At 43.8% G+C, this 20,908-nt stretch overlaps 2 protein-coding genes across 9 annotated transcripts in view; one reads left to right on the top strand and one right to left on the bottom strand.

Moving 5' to 3' along the window:
* LOC127624804 (calpastatin-like) overlaps positions 1-20,908 on the top strand; it is a 711,053-nt gene that overhangs the window by 97,871 nt on the left and 592,274 nt on the right. The gene's annotated exons all lie outside the window — the stretch shown is intronic.
* LOC127624802 (glutamate receptor ionotropic, NMDA 1-like) overlaps positions 1-20,908 on the bottom strand; it is a 45,332-nt gene that overhangs the window by 16,888 nt on the left and 7,536 nt on the right. For 3 of the 8 annotated variants that reach the window (XM_052099715.1, XM_052099719.1, XM_052099720.1), the window contains exons 2-10: positions 20,855-20,908; positions 20,124-20,300; positions 16,637-16,699; positions 15,766-15,863; positions 14,399-14,520; positions 13,141-13,315; positions 12,774-12,918; positions 1,323-1,409; positions 509-653 (exon numbers count right to left, since the gene is read on the bottom strand). The exon at positions 20,855-20,908 is cut by the window's right edge and continues 81 nt beyond it. In XM_052099715.1, coding sequence (XP_051955675.1) covers positions 509-653; positions 1,323-1,409; positions 12,774-12,918; positions 13,141-13,315; positions 14,399-14,520; positions 15,766-15,863; positions 16,637-16,699; positions 20,124-20,300; positions 20,855-20,908 — 1,066 coding nt within the window. The remainder of the gene's footprint in view (positions 1-508; positions 654-1,322; positions 1,410-12,773; positions 12,919-13,140; positions 13,316-14,398; positions 14,521-15,765; positions 15,864-16,636; positions 16,700-20,123; positions 20,301-20,854) is intronic. The other 5 variants (XM_052099716.1, XM_052099721.1, XM_052099718.1 and 2 more) reach the window with 3 other exon arrangements.

Here is a 20,908-nt window from a genome sequence, read left to right as displayed (position 1 = left end):
ATTGCTTAAATCGCCTTTCTTTCCCATTCTGACATTCAGTTTGGAGTTCAGGAGATTGTCTTGACCAGGAACACACCCCTAAATGCATTGAAGCAACTGCCACGTGATTGGTTGATTAGATAATTGCATTAATGAGAAATTGAACAGGTGTTCCTAATAATCCTTTAGGTGAGTGTATAGGCTGCAACATAAAGCACACCCACAGTTGTATGTCACAAACATTTAAATCTGAATGCCACAATGGAAGACAAAACACATCGTTTGCAAACACTCAGTTCATGCACACACATTTTGCAATAAGCAGAAATGGCCGCACACTTACAGCATCACACACACACAAAATCTGCATTAATATGCAGTTACTTTCCCTCAAACATACACTTGCACACTTGCTACATTCATACATATATAAATACCTGCTGCATATATATGTATGCATGTATGTATGTATGTATGTATCTCCAGACGGCGTATGTAGAGAAGCACAGTGACAATATAAACGTCCCTGATGGGTTACCTGGGATGGTCTCATTTGGTCCAGTGCAGATCACCTTTTTAATCAAGACTCCATTAGGTGTGTACTCTTCTTTGCAGGTCCCATCCAGCGTAGTTGGCTTCACATACACAAACGGTTCCTGATGAATGGTCACTATCTGCAATAGATGGTCAGGATTTGGTTTTACTGCTCTGTGTGACACCAAGAGTGTTGTTGTAACTTCTTTCATTAGATCTTTGACCCTTAATTTGGGATACATTTAGGGACAATGCTATTTAGCATGTTTGAGTTAGCCCCTACTGGTAGATGCTGTAACTATACCAATAAAGCGAAGCGTAACTTTCTCCACTCACAGCATTTAGCATGTTTGAGTTAGCCCCTACTGGTAGATGCTGTAACTGATGCTGTTCTCCACTCACAGCAATTCAAAAGAAGCAATCTGTTATTTCTGAATATGTATGTTTTTTTTTATTATATTTCATTATCTTATAGATTTTTTGTCAGAGAGTTAAATTGTAGGGCTTTTAAAAGCTTGAAAATGACTTATTTAAATGTTTTATTCTTATTTTTAATATATTCTTATATTGTGCAGGCTTTGACAGCTCAGGATAGTCACTACTGAAGGCCTTGGGACTGTGCGTGTTCCTGTGGTGCCATGGGCATCATTGTCCTGTGGCTCCAGAAGTGTTAAGTCACATGACATTTATAGTTCAGGAGATTGGGGAACGCACTAGCCAATTAACTGCCACTGAGATGAAAATAAATACTAATGGAGAACTCTCTCCAGGTATTATAAACCTCCTTGTATAGGGAGTAAACTCTGTACCTTTAATCTGGTTGACATCTGGAATCCTCTCGGCCTCTCCGTTTCACCTCCGGGCCAAATTATCTTCCTCTGTTTATTCATCACCACCTAATGAAGCAAAATGTATAGTAAATAAATAGCTGGCTCTTCATAGCCATTATAATCCTTGTTTAATCCTATAATCTAAACTAATGTGGTTAGGTGCCCATAAATTAAATTACAGAGTTGGCTTTGATTAAAACGATTATACCTTAGTCCAGGCCTTGAGGCAGTTTCACAGGGATTAAGCCAATTCCTAGACTAAAACAGCCTTTTAAACCAGATTAACAGAAATCTGATCAGTTATGGTTTGAAATAGTCCTAGATTAAGCCTATTCCTGAATTTACTAAACTTATTTCCTGAAGGAAGATTAGAGCTAGTCCAGGACTAAATTGAGGCTTAAATTAAACTTCTCAGGAGGCAGGTTTAACTTCAGATTAATGTTGTTTGTCAAAGACACATGGATTACTTGGAATATGTCAATGAAGATCAATGAGCACCATCAGCTACACAAGTTCTTGCCGACAGAAATTACCCATTGCAACATTTTGATGAAATTAGTTTGAGATAATTTTCGAATGCATAAAAAAGCAAATGCTTTGGAGATTATTTCACTTATATAACCCAGGCTTTCATTTGTGACCCAAAGAGGACAGGCTGTACCAGTTTGTCTCCAGGTGCTCATACCTTTATGTGGCACCCTTCACAGAGAAACTTGGGATTTATGTGGTGTCAGTGAACCAATAGTATGTTAAGTCATTCACAGTGTGGCCATTTGTGAATTAAGAGGACATAAACTACCCTGATGCTACAACCCAGGCTAACTACAAGGTAAAATTCCATGAATATGGGAACTTCCCAGGAGTCATGAGCTGCATAAACTGAACCATTATTCCCATAAAACGTCCCTTTACTTCAGATGCAGAGGAATACAGGAACTGCAAGAATTGGTTTTCCATAGATGTCCAAGGTGTATGCACTGCCCAGTTAGTTTGCAAACATTGTTGCACGTTGTAAATATTGCTTGGTGACAGTGGGTATGCTCATACACCATACTTGCTCCCAAAAACAGCTGAGCAATGGCGCTACAAATGGGCTCATACGTGCACTAGGGGTCTAGCAGAGTGCATGTTTGGAAGGATAGATTTCAGCGCCTTCGGAAAACACTTCGGTTCAAACCAAGAAAATGCTGCACTGTTCTTCACAACAATCTGAAACAGCATGGATGCCCAGATTCTCCAACAGAAGAGGATGACAATCCAGATGTACCACCATTTACAACAGACCACAGCGAAGGACTTGCATACAGAGATGCTTTTGCATCGTGCCACTTTAAGTTGATATTTTTTGACATTTACCTTTTCATACTTCTGCTCGGATCAGAGAAATTCACATGTAATGAGCAAATAAAATATATTTTTAATTAAATGTGTATATTTTGTCTGGCATGTTACAGAAACAGCCATAACATCCAACACGAGTTAATAAAACAATAATTATTTCACAGGTTCCTGTCTTGATGTTCCTGTCTCTCTCTCTCGATCTTCATTTCCAGCTCTACTTGCAGTATCTTCATTTTCATTTCATGCTCCTCCTCTAGATACTTTAACTTATGTTCATCAAATTCAATATCCAGCCTTTCATGAATAGTGAATCTTTTGTTCTGGTGACCAGTACTGGCACACACTGCCACCCTTGCTTCTGAGAATGTGGAGGGTAAACCGCCTTACAACTCTTCAATTCTTTCCAAAGGAGAAAGTCATAGAAACAAGAACGGTTCATATATATGGTCAAATAAATGCAGATTAAATGGGATGTTTCACACAGATGACACAGAAGCAAATGAAAGTTTGATGAAATGTGAAATGCAAATGAAATGTACTCATATACTGTGTGATCCATCATCTGAACTGTCTAGATGGTCATCATCCGGGATGTTCCCAAAAGGTTGCTAGCTCTCCATTATTCCTTTCAGTAACTCATCCAACTGGTCAGTATCTTTATTCAGTATCTTTATTTCCTCTACCAGTCTTTAACCCCTCTCTTCGGGCTTCAGCAGCAGTTTTTTAGGTACATTTTTAAATTCTTCCACAACACCTGTCTTGAATAACTACTGTAATGTCAACACAGTGATTTCACAAAATATTAAGGTAATAAAGATGACAATTCTTACCTTAAGTTGTTGCATTGTTTTTGTAAATGTGTTCAATTGCATTGAATTCCTTACAAATAGATTTCCATGCATTCCTTCTCTTTGATTCTATAGCTGATGTGTGCAGTTTATCTTCAATGATGGGGTGTCTTGAAACTATTTGCTTTAAAATAGTTTTCCCATGCTCAGTATAGTTTTTTTGATCATGGTCACTTTTCTGCTGTCATTGTTTTCCTTGGATTTGTTTCTCCAGTTCCATAAAATTGTAGGCTTTTCTGGGTCCATTCTATGTTTTATAGGCAACCTTGGTCCAGCTAATTCAGACTAGCACAAGTGGTTTTAAATTAATCTTGTTTACTTTAGTTCAGGACTCCGTAGTCCAGGTGTTAGTAATCAGCACTTAATCTGTGTTTCAGAAAGCAATTTTTTAAGACATGATTAACTATTCTAGATTAAGGCCTTCTCCTGACATAATATAAACCCTGTCCTGGAAACCGCTGTATCAGTTTCTATGAAATTTATTTTTGTGTGGTGGAATTTGAGGTTGACTTCGTGCTGGCGATACACTATGTGCGTGACAAGTTCTGTCCCTCCAGAGGAGTGCACAGCCCTGTCTCGTTTGGCGGTTCTGACACTGGGGAGGATGGCGATGTCATGTCTCTCGCTGCATCAGGCGAGTGGTCAGTGGATGATGCTACCAGCGAGGGCGAGGAGTGTGGACAAGGAGATGCTTTGCGTCCTTTCCAGGGCGCGATATCGAGATGCCTCCTTTAGGGGAACCTACACAATCTCGCCTCGATGAATGGTTCCTGCAGTCCGGAGACTGTCAAGAGACTGCGTCTCGTAGATCTGCCCCATTTTTCCCTAAAGATCATAACAAACGTATTGGTTACCTAATGTAACCTCGGTTCTCTCTAGATGAGGGAACGAGTATTGCGTAAGCTAGCTTACGCTACGGGAAAGCTTAATCTTTTCTGAGATATTAAAGCCAAAAAATTATCCTTAATTTTTGTATCCATTGTCAACGCAGTGCGGCAGCTGCAGACCTTGAGCGGGCTAGCTAGCGAGCTCATAGGTTGCTCTGCGGCAACTGCTGCAGCCTATAGACGAGCTTGGGCGAACTCGCATCCAATGAGAGGCGTCCGCGCGCTCACTGCATCAAAGCCCGCCAAAATGGGCGTGACTTGAGTGCATATAAGCGTAGTTCGTAGGCTGGAACCCTGGTTTTCATTGACTGAAGCGAAAAGTCGCTCGTGGCGGGAGCACGGCCGGCTACGCAATACTTGTTCCCTCATCTAGAGAGAACCGAGGTTACGTTAGGTAACCGATACGTTCTCTTACGAGAGGTTCTCTCGTATTGCGTAAGCTAGCTTATGCTACGGGAACCCATTGTCAACGCCGTGCGCGCCAAGCATCCACTGTATGAGCCCCAGGGAATTAAGGGGGACCCGGGGGAGCCCTTATGAGTGGGGAAATAATATTTGGCCGGCAAGAATGCGGGTCATTGATTGTATAATACATAAGCACATAGTGGGAAGGGAACGACAGAGCGGCGGTGCCGGTCTTGTGTGGAATGTGTCCCATCAGTGCAGCTCACCAGGGGAGCTGTAGCGTATTAAACCGCTAGTAGTTTTGCCTGCAGAGCGGGCACTTCCATATTGTAAAATCTGACAAAGGTGGAGGGGGAAGTCCATCCCGCTGCCACACATATCTCGTGAATGGAAATCCCGCTGGACCATGCCCACGAGGATGCCATGCCTCTAGTGGAGTGAGCCCTAATGCCCAACGGGCATGGCAGGTCTTTTTACGTGTATGCAGCAGCAATAGCGTCCACTATCCATCTAGATAGTGTCTGTTTCGAGCGGCAGAGCTTTGGTGCGCCCTCGAGCGAAACGAAAAGCTGCTCAGAGCGTCTGAAAGCGGCGGAGCGTGCAGTATACAATCTCAGTGCTCTGACCGGGCAAAGGAGATTGGCGTCGCGTTCGCTATCGGGTGCTGGCAGCGCCGATAGGGAAATTACCTGTGCTCTGAAAGGAGTACCGATCACCTTGGGAACATAGCCGTGTCTAGGCTTTAAAATGACCTTGGAGTCACTTGGTCCAAACTCAAGACACGCAGCGCTGACAGACAGCGCGTGAAGATCTCCCACACGTTTGACTGATGTCTTCTCGTGGAAGGGGCTCTAGCGTGTATGATGGTGTTTATTACTCCTTCTGGCAGAGCGACGGGTATTCGTTGATCACCCACGCATGCAGCGCCCAGCGCTCTGGGTGGGGATGCCAGATCGTGCCGCAAGCTTGAAAGAGGAGATCTGCTCTCACTGGGATGGGCCACGGCGCTGTCAGTGACAGCTGCGTAAGCTCCGGGAACCATGTCTGATTCTCCCAACGTGGGGCTATGAGGAGCACCGAGTGACGCGTTTCCCTGATCCTCTGCATTACCTGTGGCAATAGCGAGACGGGAGGGAAGGCGTAAAGCGGGCGTCTGGGCCAGTCCTGGGCCAGCGCGTCCTCGCTTTCCGAGAAAAATATTGGGCAGTGAGAGTTCTCTTTGGACGCAAAGAGGTCTATCTCTGCTCTGCCGAATAGGTGCCATAACGTCTGGACTGTTTGAGCGTGCAGGGACCATTCCCTGGGGAATATTGTCTCTGGACAGTCTGTCCGGGCCGTCGTTCAGGTGGCCTGGCACGTGCGTCGCCCTCAGCGAGCGCAGGTGGCACTGGGACCAACTCAGTATGCGTTTCGTCAGATGAAATAGGTTCCTGGATCTGACACCACCCTGACGGTTTAGGTAGGATACCACAGATCTGTTGTCCGAATGGACCAGGACGTGGTGACCCTGAATGACCGGGAGAAAGCGCACGAGCGCGTACTCGACCGCTATCATTTCCAGACAATTTATGTGAAGGAGCTTTTCCTGAACTGACCATAGGCCGAAAACCGGAAAGCCCTCGCAGACTGCGCCCCAACCCGTGTTGGACGCGTCTGTCGAGATGACTTTTCGGTGAGATACAGCTCCCATTGTCACTCCCCGCTGATACCATTCGGCCACTGTCCAGGGCTGCAGAGCTGAAATACAGGTCTGAGTCACCTTGATGGGCTGGCGGCCTGTGGCCCAAGCCCGGCGAGACGCGCGGTGTTTAGCCAATGCTGAAGCGGCGCATGTGCAGTAAACCCAGCTGAAGTACTGCTGCGGCTGAGGCCATGTAACCTAGCACTCTCTGGAATTTCTTCAGAGGCGTGAGGCTGTTCATCTGAAAAGATGCGGCTAGTCAGCTGAACACGGCGCGCGCTGTGTAGATAAGCGAGCCGTCATTGCCACGGAGTCTAGTTCTATTCCAAGGAAGGAAATTGTCTGACTGGGCTGTAGTGAGCTCTTGGTCCAATTGACTGCAAGACCCAAACTGTTCAGATGGCTGAGGAGAACTGCTCTGTGAGACAGAAGCTTCATATGTGACTGTGCCATAATCAGCCAGTCGTCCAAATAGTTCAAAATTCGCAAACCCTGTCTCCGCAGGGGGGCGAGCGGCGCATCCATGGACTTCGTGAAAGTATGGGGTGCTAAGGAGAGGCCGAACGGAAGGACGGTGTATTGATAAACCTGGCCGTCGAAGGCTAATCTCAAGAATGGCCTGTGACGGGGATTTATCTGAATCTGAAAGTAGGCATCTTTCAGATCGAGAGAAATAAACCAGTCCCCCTGGCGCACATGCGCGAGGAGTTTCCTGATTGTAAGCATTTTGAACGGTCTTTTTGCAAGCACCTTGTTCAAAACCCTGAGATCTAAAATGGGTCTGAGGCCGCCGTCTTTCTTGGGAACAAGAAAATAACGGCTGTAAAGCCCCGACTCGCTCAGAGAGGGTGGCACTTTCTCTATGGCCCTTTTGCACAGAAGGCTTGCTATTTCTGAACGAAGCATGCACGCTGCTTCCGTGTTCACAGTGGTTTCGAGCCGCGCTCTGAAGCAAGGAGGGCGGTGATCGAACTGTAGCAAATAGCCCTGTTGTATTGTGCTTAACACCCACTTGGATATCCCTGGAATAGCTTCCCACGCTTTGAAGCGTAACGCTAGAGGGTGAATGGCCAATTCGCTCTGATTGCCGCACACAGAGTGCTGAACAAAATGTGTGAGCGCGTTTAGTGTGTTTATGCATGATTGCTCGCAGACAGCATGAACAGGCTGTTCTGTGAGTGACTTCCCGATTGGAATGAATGGGGAAAGAGTCACATCTGTTACGTGATGCGCAAGCATAGTCATGGGCACGGGACTTACACACAGAGGAATGTTTGCTGGCCGTGTAACAGAGTGGGCAGAGAATGGGCGCGCGCACGTATTCGTGGGCGCATTTATTGACTCTAAGCGCTCGAGCGGTTCAGTAACCGCTTTATGAGAGCGTGCTCTGATAGGGAGCACGGGATGTGTTATGCTTGTGTGTAGGGGTGAACACTGGGTTGTGGGCACATTTTCTACACATATGACATGTTTGCTCTTTACAAGATTTTTTGGGCCGCCGTGAAAACGGCGTTTGAGTGCTGAGCAAGCGGGCAGTGTCACCGGCTTGTTGGCTGCTAAATTCACCACTGCAGTAGCCTGAGAGAAGGGGACTGACAGGGGGCGAAGCTTTGACGGTGGTCCGGCCCGGCGGGACTGAGCCGTCGTTTGTTCAACACAGTTAGGAAGACTTCGGCTGCTCGGGTTTCAGCGTTACCTTAGATCGAGGCCCGCTGGGGCGGCGGTCTGCGGCGGCTGTCTGAGCCGATCGAGGGCGGCCGCCCTGTCGACGCTGAGAAGTCTGAGTTTGTTGAACTGGGCGCTGTGAAGAGGCTCGTGCAGGAGGCTGATCACGTGAGCGGCCTGCAGAGGGGCTAGCGCGACGCGGCAGGAAGAGGTTCATGGCTTGGGTGGCTTTCTGGACTTCTGAGAAGCGGTCAACAATGCCACTCACCACGGAGCCGAAGAGACCGGTCGGAGAGAGCGGTGCGTTGAGGAACGTGGAGCGCTCTGCTTCTCCCATGTCGGCTAGTGTTAGCCACAAGTGTCTCTCGGTCACAATCAGCGAGGCCATGCACTTCCCTAGAGCTTGGGCTGCAGCTTTGGTAGCGCGAAGGGCGAGGTCTGTCGCGCTTCGTAGATCAGTAACAGCCTCTGGGTGCCTGCCTTTCTCATCCCACTCCCGAAGAAGGTCTGCTTGTAGGATCTGTAAAACGGCCATTGAGTGCAGAGCAGATGCGGCTTGGCCGGCGGCGGAATAGGCGTGGCCAACATAGGCGGAAGTCGCTCTGCAGGCCTTAGACGGGAGCACAGGCTTGGAACGCCATCTCGCGGAGGGCGGACAAAGGTGTGCTGCTACCGAGTCCTCGACCGGGGGGATGGAGGAGTAGCCTCTCTCAGTGGCGCCGTCCACCGACGTGAGAGAGGTGGAGACGTGGGAACGGGACCTGGCTGAAAAAGGAGCGTTCCACGACATTGCAAGCTCCGTGTGTAATTCCGGCAGGAAGGGAGAGGCCCGGGCCACGGGTGTAGAGCGGCGATGGCTTTGAAGAAAGCAGCCGTCGAGTCTGTTGGGTGCCTGCTCAGGGGGCGGTGACCACTCGAGCCTGAGGCGGTCGACGGCCTGTGTGAGGAGGCGTGTTAACTCCCCTTCGACTCCGGCGCGGGTCCTGCTGGATTTCTGGGCCGAGGAGGCGGCTTGGGAGCCTGACCACTCCTCGCTGTCCGAAGCCATGATGGAACAGTGGCCCTTATCCTCCGCCTCGTCATCCGAGATGGCAGCAGTGCGGCCGCTCGGCGGCAACTGCGTGTCCCGGGGGGGCGGGGAGGGTGAAAGCGATGCTCGAGGGAGAGGCTCCGGCGAGGCAGTCGCTTCAACCACAGTTTCCGGCAGCCTTTGTGAGCGGCGCTTCTTCCTGCGCGGCTGAAGGTAAGGCGGCGCTGCGGTTTCTGCTTGGAGCGCTTCGAGTCGAGCCCGCAGGGTCGACATCGGTAGCTCCTCACAGAAATCAGTGAGGGCGAGCTCTGCGTGCCCCAGTCCCAGGCAGAGAGCGCAGATGATGTGGCGGTCTCCTGTGCTGAGAAGGGCGCGACATGAGGCGCAAGTGGAGCGAGGCATCTTGAAAAAGACACTCGTACTCTTTTGTGAATAGTTCGTGAGAACTAGCTTGCTGAATAAAAGGATACGTCGTCGGATGGCATAGCTCGCAGGATGGCTGAAGGTGGCTGAGACGGCCGGCTTCTTCTAGCGCTGTCCACGCTTGCTTGATGCCCCTCGAACGGCAACGCGGCTTCCAGGTCAGCGATGCGAAGAGCTTCGCTGAAGAGATGAAAATCGGGGTTCCAGCCTACGAACTACGCTTATATGCACTCAAGTCACGCCCATTTTGGCGGGCTTTGATGCAGTGAGCGCGCGGACGCCTCTCATTGGATGCGAGTTCGCCCAAGCTCGTCTATAGGCTGCAGCAGTTGCCGCAGAGCAACCTATGAGCTCGCTAGCTAGCCCGCTCAAGGTCTGCAGCTGCCGCACTGCGTTGACAATGGATACAAAAATTAAGGATAATTTTTTGGCTTCAATATCTCAGAAAAGATGAATCTTTCCCGTAGCGTAAGCTAGCTTACGCAATACGAGAGAACCTCTCGTAAGAGAACTGTCAATTCATCCTCTCCAATGTCGATCACGGGTAAGAAAACGGTTATGCCCAACTACCCTCCCCCCTGAAAGAGGTGGTAGCAGCACATCTCTGCCCAGCGATTAGCAGGGCGGGGAACTCACGGCCAGTTCATCTTTCTAAGCTGTGTCGACTAACGTCCCCACTGGCTGGAAGAGCATAATCAGTGGTGGGTCAAACTGGTTCAGCACGCCATGTGAAGATGGTTCTCCAAGTATTCCAAGCGAAGCTCCTCAAACAAATGGACGAGCAAGGCTACGAACCAGAGATGTTCAAAGAGCTCCGCACTGCTACAGACTTAGTGCTGTGAGCCACAAAAATCACTGCACAGGCCATTGGCAAGTCAATGAGCAATCTGGTGTGTATTTACCATTACATTACCATTTAACATTTGATAATCCGGTGTCTACAGCCAGCCTTTTTGGAGGCTCTGTGAATAGAATTGCTGAGTGCTACATCATGACTCAGCAACAATCACAGGCTATAAGACAATTTATACCAAAACGGAGCAGTAATTCATCACAACCGGCTCGCTCCCGGTTGATTATATCATGTATGAACACACAAAGATTTTTAAAAAGAATACAGCGCTTGCACTAAGGCACAATCTGGCATCCCCAGCCCAAGCTTTGGAACCTGCATGTGTGGCCCCCTGAATGGAGCATGCTAAATGCACCAGAACTGATGCATTCAGTCATGAAAACCATTTTACAGGCCAGTGCGCCGTCCACAAGATGCCACTACGCAATAAAATGGAATGTGTTCACTGAATGGTATCTTTCACATGGCAAAGACACAGTAAACTGCCCCATACATGAAATTCTCATATTTCTTCAAGAGCGATTAAATGAAGCATTCACTCCGTTAAAGCTCAAAGTTTATGTAATGACTATATCTGTGTATCACGCACCTGAAGCCAGCACCACTATAGGCAAGAATGATTTAATAACAAAGTTGCTTAGAGGAGCAAGATGATTAAATCCACCTCGGCTGGCTACAGTCCTGACTTGGGACATAACTTTTGGTCCTAAAAGCACTCGCAGGCTCCTTCAGAGCATAGGTGGTTCAGCTTCAAGCTTTCTTCCCTCCTCAATTTAATTTGGATAAGGAACAATCCTTACATTTGTTGTGCCCAGTGCAGGCGCTACACGCATACGTTGAATGCACCCTCCAGCTGATCAGCTCTTTGTTGTGTGGAAGGACACTCCCCATATGCTTTAGCATGCAATGTCTCATTCCCTTCATCTCAGGGAACCGAGGTTAGGTACATAACCGAGATGATACTAATTGCACCCTGGGGCAAACAGTGTCATATACAATTGCATCCATATTTAAAAACAAACATACAGAATATGGGCATCACAGCAGTGTGATTATTGTGTTTATTTAGAGTCCCACAGACACACTACATTTACCTCTACCCCTAAACCTAATCTTAACCTTACCTTAGAAACAAATAACCTTGGTTTTACTACATTAACCATGGTTTTACCATGATATTTTTTGGTAAATTCAAAGTAACCAATTAACCATTGTTACCATATAACTACCATACTACTGTACTAAAACCATGGTTAATTGCATTAAAACTATGGTTTCAGCCAAAAAGCATGGATACTACAATATTAGTAATACAGTGATGCAATCTAAACCCAAGTGATGCAGAGCAGTGGGAACGAGTGCGATCGACAGACCCCGCCTCTGGATTCAAACCCTTCTCTGCACTCCTCAACATTCATTGTGTCCAAATCACTGCAATGAAATCAACATTTATGTTAAATTTTATCTATTATTTTAAGTAGTATTAAAGGAAATATTAAGAGTGGAAATAAGAAATTGGATGGGAAAAAGAGTGGGACAAAATGCAGATTTGAACTGCGGTCGCTAGGACAACAGTATACATTCATACGCCATCTTTACACCCCACGCCACTAAAGCGACAGCTATTGTGTAGTTGGTCATATATTTCTGTGGTTCCACCAGACTATTGGAGTGCAAATAGCTCCCCTGTGTGGCAGATGCTATTTACACCAGGGTGCAAATAGACACACCATATATACTGTATAAGGGTCTGCATGGGCTTGCACCTGATTAAGTTTCGGAACTTTTACATCAATATCAAACCGCTAGACCACTAAGATCTTCACAGAGCCTGCTTTTGAGTGTCCCCAAGTCTCGTTTAAAATCTAAAGGGGATCGTGCTTTATCTGTTGGCAGCAGTGCTGATGTAGGGCCATATCGCACTCATATTGTGTGATATTGCTTATATAGATATAGTATCTATATCCACTGAGGCAGTGGTGGCTCAGTGGTTGAGGCTCAGGGTTACTGACCAGAAGGTTGGGGGTTCAAGCCCCAGCACCACCAAGATGCCACTGTTAGGCTCTTGAGCAAGGCGCTTAAACCTATCTGCTCCAGAGGTGCTGAATCATGGCTGACCCTGCACTCTGACCCCAGCTTAGCTGGGATATGTGAAAACTATTTTGACACATAATTATGCTGCCTGCTTTTTGGAACATATTTTGCATCTGGAGTGCACCTGTGATGCCTTAAAATGCTTCCTACAAAGGTAGCTCACTAAGTTTTGGAACAGATCAACTGACAAAGAGGGCACAAACCTGTGTTCCATTGTAGATGCCAACTTGTATCAGTCTGCTCTTTTGGTAGTTCAGAATGCTGTAATGTGCATATTTTCTATCTCCATCATCATTGAACTCAACACGTCCTGTTAGGCCCTCTGGGTACTTCGATGACATCAATACCCTGTGGAACACAGCCATAGGTTGACTGTGAGTAACTTTTGCAAATGGATATGATGCATGAAAAATTGCATAGACGAACAATCATGTGTTGTGACAGAACATTAGATCACTGTGAACGTTTGTCTATGGCTGTCAGAACCCATCAAAGAATGAGGCAGATGTCTCCTCAAGCAAAATCCATCAAATTAAATGGGTCAGGATGCATGACCTTAGTATTTCTGACCTTTTAAAGAGTGGCCCAGTCTTCCAGATGTTGGTATTGCCTACGCAGCCTCTTGGCGGTTCTGTGATGTTCTCTTTCTCAAAGAGTTCCTGGATAGACTGGGCTACAACGGCAACAGCGTCGCTGATGTGTGCAGACTCATTCTTGCCATTGATGAGCTGGAGGCCAATCAGCCCTATGCATTGAAGTTAAAATCATGCTGTGAGCTGTCTGGCTTAGTTTTTATATTTAGGGACCCTTTCCAATGCAAAAAAGCCCATAGGGTGGCCCCTTTGAGCCTGTATGGGCAAATGACTCTCAAATCTTTGTTCCACCACACATTTTAGAAAATCACATCACAGTTCCCCAGTTTGAGATAGCCAATCAGAATTAGCATGTTAAACAATTGTTTATATGCCATCAAAGGCATGTTGCATGTGACATTTTGCCCCAAACATGAGCTGGGACCCTTCAAGTTGGATTTACTAAGCTGAGCACACTAGTGCCACCTATGCCACAAACTGTGGTAAGTCGTGTCCAACTGGTGAGACACTAACACACACTGATTGATGAAATATATCAGAATTAAGGTATACTTCATACATAAATCCAACTTCAGCTGAGTTTTTTGGTTGGAGCAGGGTTTGAAAGATCCATCTTTCTTGGATACCTCTAAAGGTGTACTTTTAAGACTCTATGAGTGTTTAAACATAAACACAGACCAGGTAAAAAGTGAGCAGTGTTTTTGGGAGCAACAATGACAAAAGTGTAAAACTGTATAAAAAAGAAGAAGAAGAAAAGGTGTGATTGTGTAGTGTCCAAGACATAAAAGGCCATTTATAGCTTACCGATACCAGAAACACATCAAGGGTTTTCAAATTCATGAAAGCCAAACTATTAATATAATAAACATGATATGATAAAACCAAACTATATAAATTAACTTGCACAGACCCACACATATTTTTTATAAAATAACATGTTCATGATAATTTATTAAAATTACCTCTAAAAGGTCAACGTTTAGTTAAATCTGCCAGTAAACCAGAGAACAAACCACCATTATAGTGTAATATCAAGTAACTCGTTTAGAACCTTTAAACACATAAAGTGCTTAAATGTTTAAACCGATTAAATTAACATACAGTACATCAACATCCACTGCTCAATCCATGTACATTCATCAACATCCTCTCTATTTCGTTTACAATAATACTGAGACAAAGTTCTTTTCTTTCCTGTGTCTCTGCCTCAGTTTGTCTGAGCTGGGCATACGTACCGTCTGGGGCCTCGCTCAAAGCTTTACCGGACATCTCACGCTCTCCCACCAGCCACACATAACCCGAGCCTGTCATGTTAAGGAAGCGTGCTGTTTTGTACACGGCGGCTGCCTCTTCCTCGCTAAAGGCAGACAGACAGGTTTACAACCACTTACAGAAGATTGTTCAAGCATGAAATTGTTTTGTAAACTCCATTTGGCTTGTTTTGACTTTCCAGGACTATGAATCGGGCCTGAAAAGAATATTAAATATGTTGATGACGCATTCTGATTTATTTCTCGTTTGCAGTACAAAGTGAGCTGCAGTGAAGACTCCTCTAACTATCTTTCCTGCTGGAAATTCCAGCTTAAGCTGGTAGCAGTGTTTTGGAAAATAGTTGCTGGTTTCTAGCTGGTCTTTTTTGGTCAAGCAGGTAGTGTAGATCAAAACCAGCGACCAACTGCTCATACCAGCTTAAGGTGGTAAAGCTGGTTTTTGGAACATGGTAACTGGTCAACCACCTATGGACCATCTAATGACCAGAGATTATGAAGACAGAGATTGTTCACCCCAAGACAGAGCACTTTAAAATGTTTAAAAGTATTAAAATGAATGGGAATAATTGGAACACCCAATATGGCGGCTGTAGAAATGGAAGTCCCGCCTTACAGGTGAAAGTGCCAATCACCTTTTAAATACAGACATCGCCTGTAAGTCAACACCATTAGGAGTTGACGCATTAGCTAGACCAGCCGAGTAAATGGCGATTATCTGTGTTATTGGAGGTAAAGAATCCCAATTTATAATACTACTGTTGTCAGATTTACTTTTAACTTTTTTTATCGTAATATTGACCAGTCGTTTTGGAGATTTCAGTCTTTCCCCATTCAAGTAGATGAGAGCTGTAGTTTCAACACAGAAACTAGCTGACTGGAAGTGTTCCAAAGTTAGCTGCTGTGCTTACTGACTTGTCTTAAAAAGGATTTTGGCTTAGATTAGCTAGGAACCTACCATGTTCCAAAACACAGCCGCAAGTGGATAAAAGGGAGAGTTCACACAAAATACAAATTCTGTCATCATTTACTCACCCTCATGGTTTTCCAAGCCCATACGAATTTCTTATGTGGAACACAAAGCAAGAATGTTATAGACTCAGTCTCCATTCACTTTCATTGTATGGAAATTGAAATGGAGATTCTGTCAGACATCTCCTTTTGTGTTCGACTGAGGAAAGAAAGTTAAAGGGCTTTGGAGCAGCAATGTGAGTGTGAATGTGAATAAATGATGACAGAATTTTCAGATCCCTTGCATATCCCAATTTGGATCACTTTTAAACTGATGTTCTTGGCGCTTTGGTAAGATATTTGTGTAGAAAATAACCTCCTACCTGGCGGAAAGAATGATCACTCGTGCTTCCAGCTCTTTGGCCTCCAGGAGCAGGGCAGTTAAGTTAGTCTCTTGGTTGAACTGAAGCACTTTCTCGGCCTGATATTGGGATACACAATCAGTAGAGGCTATTTACTTCCATAGCTAAACCATGCTGCCACATTTACAACTTTTGGTTTGTTTGTTTGTTTGTTTGTTTGTTTTTGTTGTGTATTTTCTGGGGCTGAAAGGGGTAAAATGATAAAGTTCCAGAGAAACTGCTTCAAATTAAAAAACATAAAAAAGCTTGAAAAAATACTTCAGCATTGTTGCATGCAAACTGAGGGTTATCAAGGCTCCAGAGAAGGACGTGCATGTTAGAGGTTTCGGGAAGTGAGACCGATGCAACCGTAAACTAAAACCAGGTGGAAAGGGGAGTGACAGGTGAGAGAGGACATCATTTCCCCAAAGAAAACGAGTCGAGAAAAACTTGGGAATGCTGCAATAGGAAGTAGAATCTGAGTGTTGTGTCCCAAACTATCAGATCTCCAAGGAATGGGTTTTCAAACGGTTTTCTTTTTATTTGAATCATGCATCATCCTGTAGTAAAAAGGGAAAAAAATGGTACTGTGGAGCTTTTTATATGTGTATATATATATATCTATTTATATATATCTTTTTTGAAACGGAAATAATAATCGTTCAAAAGAAATCCATTCTTCATTTAAATCATAAAAAACTAGAAAAGGGAAAAATAACGTCTCAACGCAACAAGAAACACGTGCTACCAAGAGAAGGGCATTTCTGGATGGGCCGGTGACTGGTTGGGCTGGTTCTAGTAGCTACATTTAAAAGATTTTGGAGGGTGGCGTGCATTGACCATGCAAATATACCTTAGGTCCTCTCTTGTTGTCATAGGACAGTTGGTCTTGGTTTTCATAGTTCCTTTTTTTATTCTGATGAGTAATGTGCACAGAGAAAATATGCAGACACAGAAGAGTATTATAAACAGTTGAAAATGGTGGGCAGTAATGCAACCAATAAATTTCAACCTTTCTGCTCCAAATTTGAATCCCTAACACTGGGGCTTGCAAAAGACATCACATACCATTTGCCATAAGATCTAAACAAAGCCAACAAAACACAACAACCCTTGTCACATTACAGTCAACGTGGTCACTTTTACTATATTCAGGAACTAAGTGGTGCTTTTCCATCGATCCAGATCAGCTATCAGCAGTAGTGTGTAAATGAAATACCAACTAAATTATGGATGTAACACTCCTTCAAATTTTATAAAGATGATACTGCTTTAACCCCTTTAACAAAACACTCAATGATAATGAAAATGTTGCTGAGTGCTGTATGATAGCAGACTGAAGAATCACACTAAGAGGAGGATGGAACGTTTTTGTCCCACCATCTTGAGGTCTCTTCACCTGCTGTAATTTTTTTGAGGGCAGTGGCCTCGGATAGGGGAACCGAACGGGCTCGAACTGTGCCATTTTGCAATTATATAATAAACTCCTCCTGCACAGACACACCACACTAGCCTAATACTGCACTAGACTGGAAATGTTCTCATCGCTATTTTGATTACAAGCTGCTGAAATTATGCATGACCTATATGCATGTCATGACATTTTCTCATTATAGCACCAACAGGTAATTAAAAAGGTGAATACACACTGGCCTTTCCTGAGTGTCACGGATTAGGACGAGGGCAGACGAGGGCAGACAAAGGAGACAAGGTTGAGGATCCAAACGCAGTCACTTTTTTAATAAACAAACACAAAGGAAAACCCACAATGGGGACAGAAACATAAACTGGGAAGGGAACACAGAGCAGGCTTACCGACATACAAACATTCACTAACAAACAACGATCGACAGTGACTGAACAAATAGGCAGGGTGTAAATACAAGAAAGGACCAATGAACAAACAGAACTCAAAATAACATAAGGTGATGAACAGAAACCAATGGGAAACTAACGAGGACAGGTGAAAACAATGAACAATGAACACGAGGGCTAACAAGACTGTGGAGTTATAGACGGGTCAAAAGTGAAGACTATGGAGTAACAAAGGTGACACAAATGGAAAACAAAGGGGAAACAGTAAAACAAGACAAGGTCATACGTTACACTGAGCACCTCTTTAAACCAATTTAATGCTAAATCCATGAACTCCACTGTTTTCACTTAAAAAAGCTCATTAAAACTGACACTCTTGTAAACTGATAATAGAAGCAATATGAAAATGATCCTCGGTGCACAGTGAAAAAAATTAAAAATGAATCTGAAATGTATTAGCAAATACATTAGCATCTGGAAATCTTCTATGGATTTCTTTATCAGCACTGTATTGAGTATTATTAAGTCTTCTACAAATAACTAGCCATTTATGGATTTATATTATGCAAACATCATGACTTACTAAAGGGATTAGAAAAACAACATGTATGGAATAGTACCCAAATGACCAAAAACTTATTTGATAGCTGGAGCAACATGTACTTTTTGAGTAATTACTAACAAGAACTACATTTTCAGAAATCAAGATGAAACATAAGATGGAAAAATATTGTACGATGAACATAAAATGTTATATAAAAGAACAGAGCCTACTGTTCTGAAATCTAAAATGAAATATCACCTCAAATAACTAAATCATTTAAGACAAAGAAGCAAATTTTAAACATCAGTAGTAAAACATCTTAAGTAAATGGACAAATATGTGGACAGGCGGGTGGGGCTGCTTTAAGTTTGAGTTCTATATACATTTGTATTGAAACCAGTATTTACGTCTGTTCTCGGCTGCAGCACACATGAATAATGGCTGCAAGAAAAAACTATATTCTCCTGTTTTCTCCCCAATTTGGTGTGCCCAATTCCCAATGCACTCTAGGTCCTCGTGGTGGTGTAGTGACCCGCCTCCATCCGTATGGCGGAGGACGAATCTCAGTTGCCTCCGCGTCTGAGAGAGTCAATCCACGCGGCTATCACACGGTTTGTTTAGCGCGTTACCATGGAGACCTAGTGCGTGTGGAGGCTCATGCTATTCTCCATGGCATTTACGCACATTAAGCACTTGCCCCACCGAGAGTGAGAACCACATTATAGTAACCACAGGGAGTTTAACACAACATGACTCTACCCTCCCTAGCAACCATGCCAATTGGTTGCTTAGGAAGCCTGACTGGAGTTACTAAGCACGCCCTAATTTCAGAAACTTTTAAATATAACATAATTTCACATTTAACCAGAAAGCAGCATCATTTCATGCATGATAAATAGCACAGATGTGTGAAAAATGACTTATTTCACAGCTGTAATGTGTTATAAATCCCAAGGCAAGGCAGATTTATTTAAATAGCACATTTCACCTACTACTGTATTTCAAAAGGCTTTACAGTACATTGGCATAATAAAGAAAAATAGTAATAAATACATGTAAAAGTCCAGTTGAAAATCATTTAGGCACATAAAAATGAATGAATAAAGAAAAAGGATATTCAAATAAAAATTAAATTCAATATGGTTTTAAATTAACAATAATAAAAGAAAATGTATATATATATATATATATATATATATACATGTGTAATTAAAGAAATTTCATGATGGCAACTTGTGATGATAAAAATAATAATAATGAGAAAATAACAATAATAAAAGATAATAAAGCAGCTATGTGGTCTTTCAACAGTCTTCTCTCACCATAAAAGTCTCTGTGGGAATCGAACTCAATTCACACTATACCTAAATAGTTTCACTGTTAATAATCTCTTGTAGCAAAGAGGGCAACAGTAATTACCTCTGTACCGAGCAGGGCGTGATTTGGGATGGTGATTTAGCGTTCATCCCTCAGGGAACTGAGCACAACATCTGCAAGATCAAAATTCCCACCATGCACCAATGTAGTTATGAAGAAATCACCACCTTATAACCTCACGGGACACTAACAACTGACTTGTAAATTGCCCAAAAACCATATATATGGCTCTAGGGTGCAGAAATAACAAAGTACAGTGTATAAACACACATCATTTTTAAAGCGTCACTGATGCTTTGCAATGCCCCATGTTAAAGTCTTCATTTTGCTCCTGTTGTGGATTTACACAGGAGTCTTTGAATATGGTTAAAAGCAACATGAAATGAGCAAATAACACACATTAAGTCAAATTGGACCACATTAGACATGGCTGACGCCTTTTTTAAGATTGTTAGTCAACATTTACAACATGGCATGAGAGATGTGATCACATGACAAAAAAGTAACACATTTACATACATAGAAGACTTTTGCGGTTGTTACACACACACCTGCACACAAGCATTTACTGGGAATCCTTGCACTGGGAATCCTGGTATCTTACCTTGGTCTCTTTCTCCTCCAGCAAGGTTTCAAGTCTTTTCTGCGCAGCTCTGCCTTCATGGTCGTCACTGACGATTAAAATGATGTGATTCCAACGGAACTCTCGCATCATATCAAACCACACATGTGCCTGGTGGGAATAGGGTGGCACCGTACGAAGGAAAGAGAGATGGATGCTCTAGAAGAGGAGTAGAGAGAGAAAGTATGTACATTTGTCATTATTTGTAGTTCAAAGATTCTGGTAAAACCCCTAACCCTAGGTAATACATTTCTGCAATTATTTTCACCTGAACTGCTTAATTGAAACTGCCATTCAAGACTTGTTTTGTAATAATTTCAGCATTAGGTGTTTTTTTTTTTTTTTTTTTTTAGCTTTTTGTAAACTTTGTACTTTTTAAGAAATTCAAAATGTACAAATCTTCTATTGCCTAGAATTAAAATAATATTCAGCATTCACAGCAAAGATGTTATACCCTATTGCGATTGGTCTATTGGCATACCAAATGTGATTTGTCTTGTCATCCTTGCATATACATATTTAACTACATATCTGTCTATGTGTGGATTGTTATGTGCAGCTGACTAAGTGTAGCGGTTCTGATGCGGCATTTCATTTACACAAAACTTAAGCCTAAAACACCAGTTTTCTTCTGTTATAGAAGCACTGGTATTATTTTTAGCAAATGCAAATCTTGTCTAATCTCTCTTTTTAAAATCATGCTTGATGCATACCTTGTCTGAATAAATGGACATCCTGGTGGTGAGCCCTACTACAGGGATTCGGTA

Source organism: Xyrauchen texanus, chromosome 31 (genome assembly GCF_025860055.1).
Source record: "Xyrauchen texanus isolate HMW12.3.18 chromosome 31, RBS_HiC_50CHRs, whole genome shotgun sequence".
NCBI classification, from domain to species: Eukaryota; Metazoa; Chordata; class Actinopteri; order Cypriniformes; family Catostomidae; genus Xyrauchen; species Xyrauchen texanus.
Note: the sequence above shows the minus strand (reverse complement) of the source record. Positions and strands in the feature narration are given on the sequence as shown.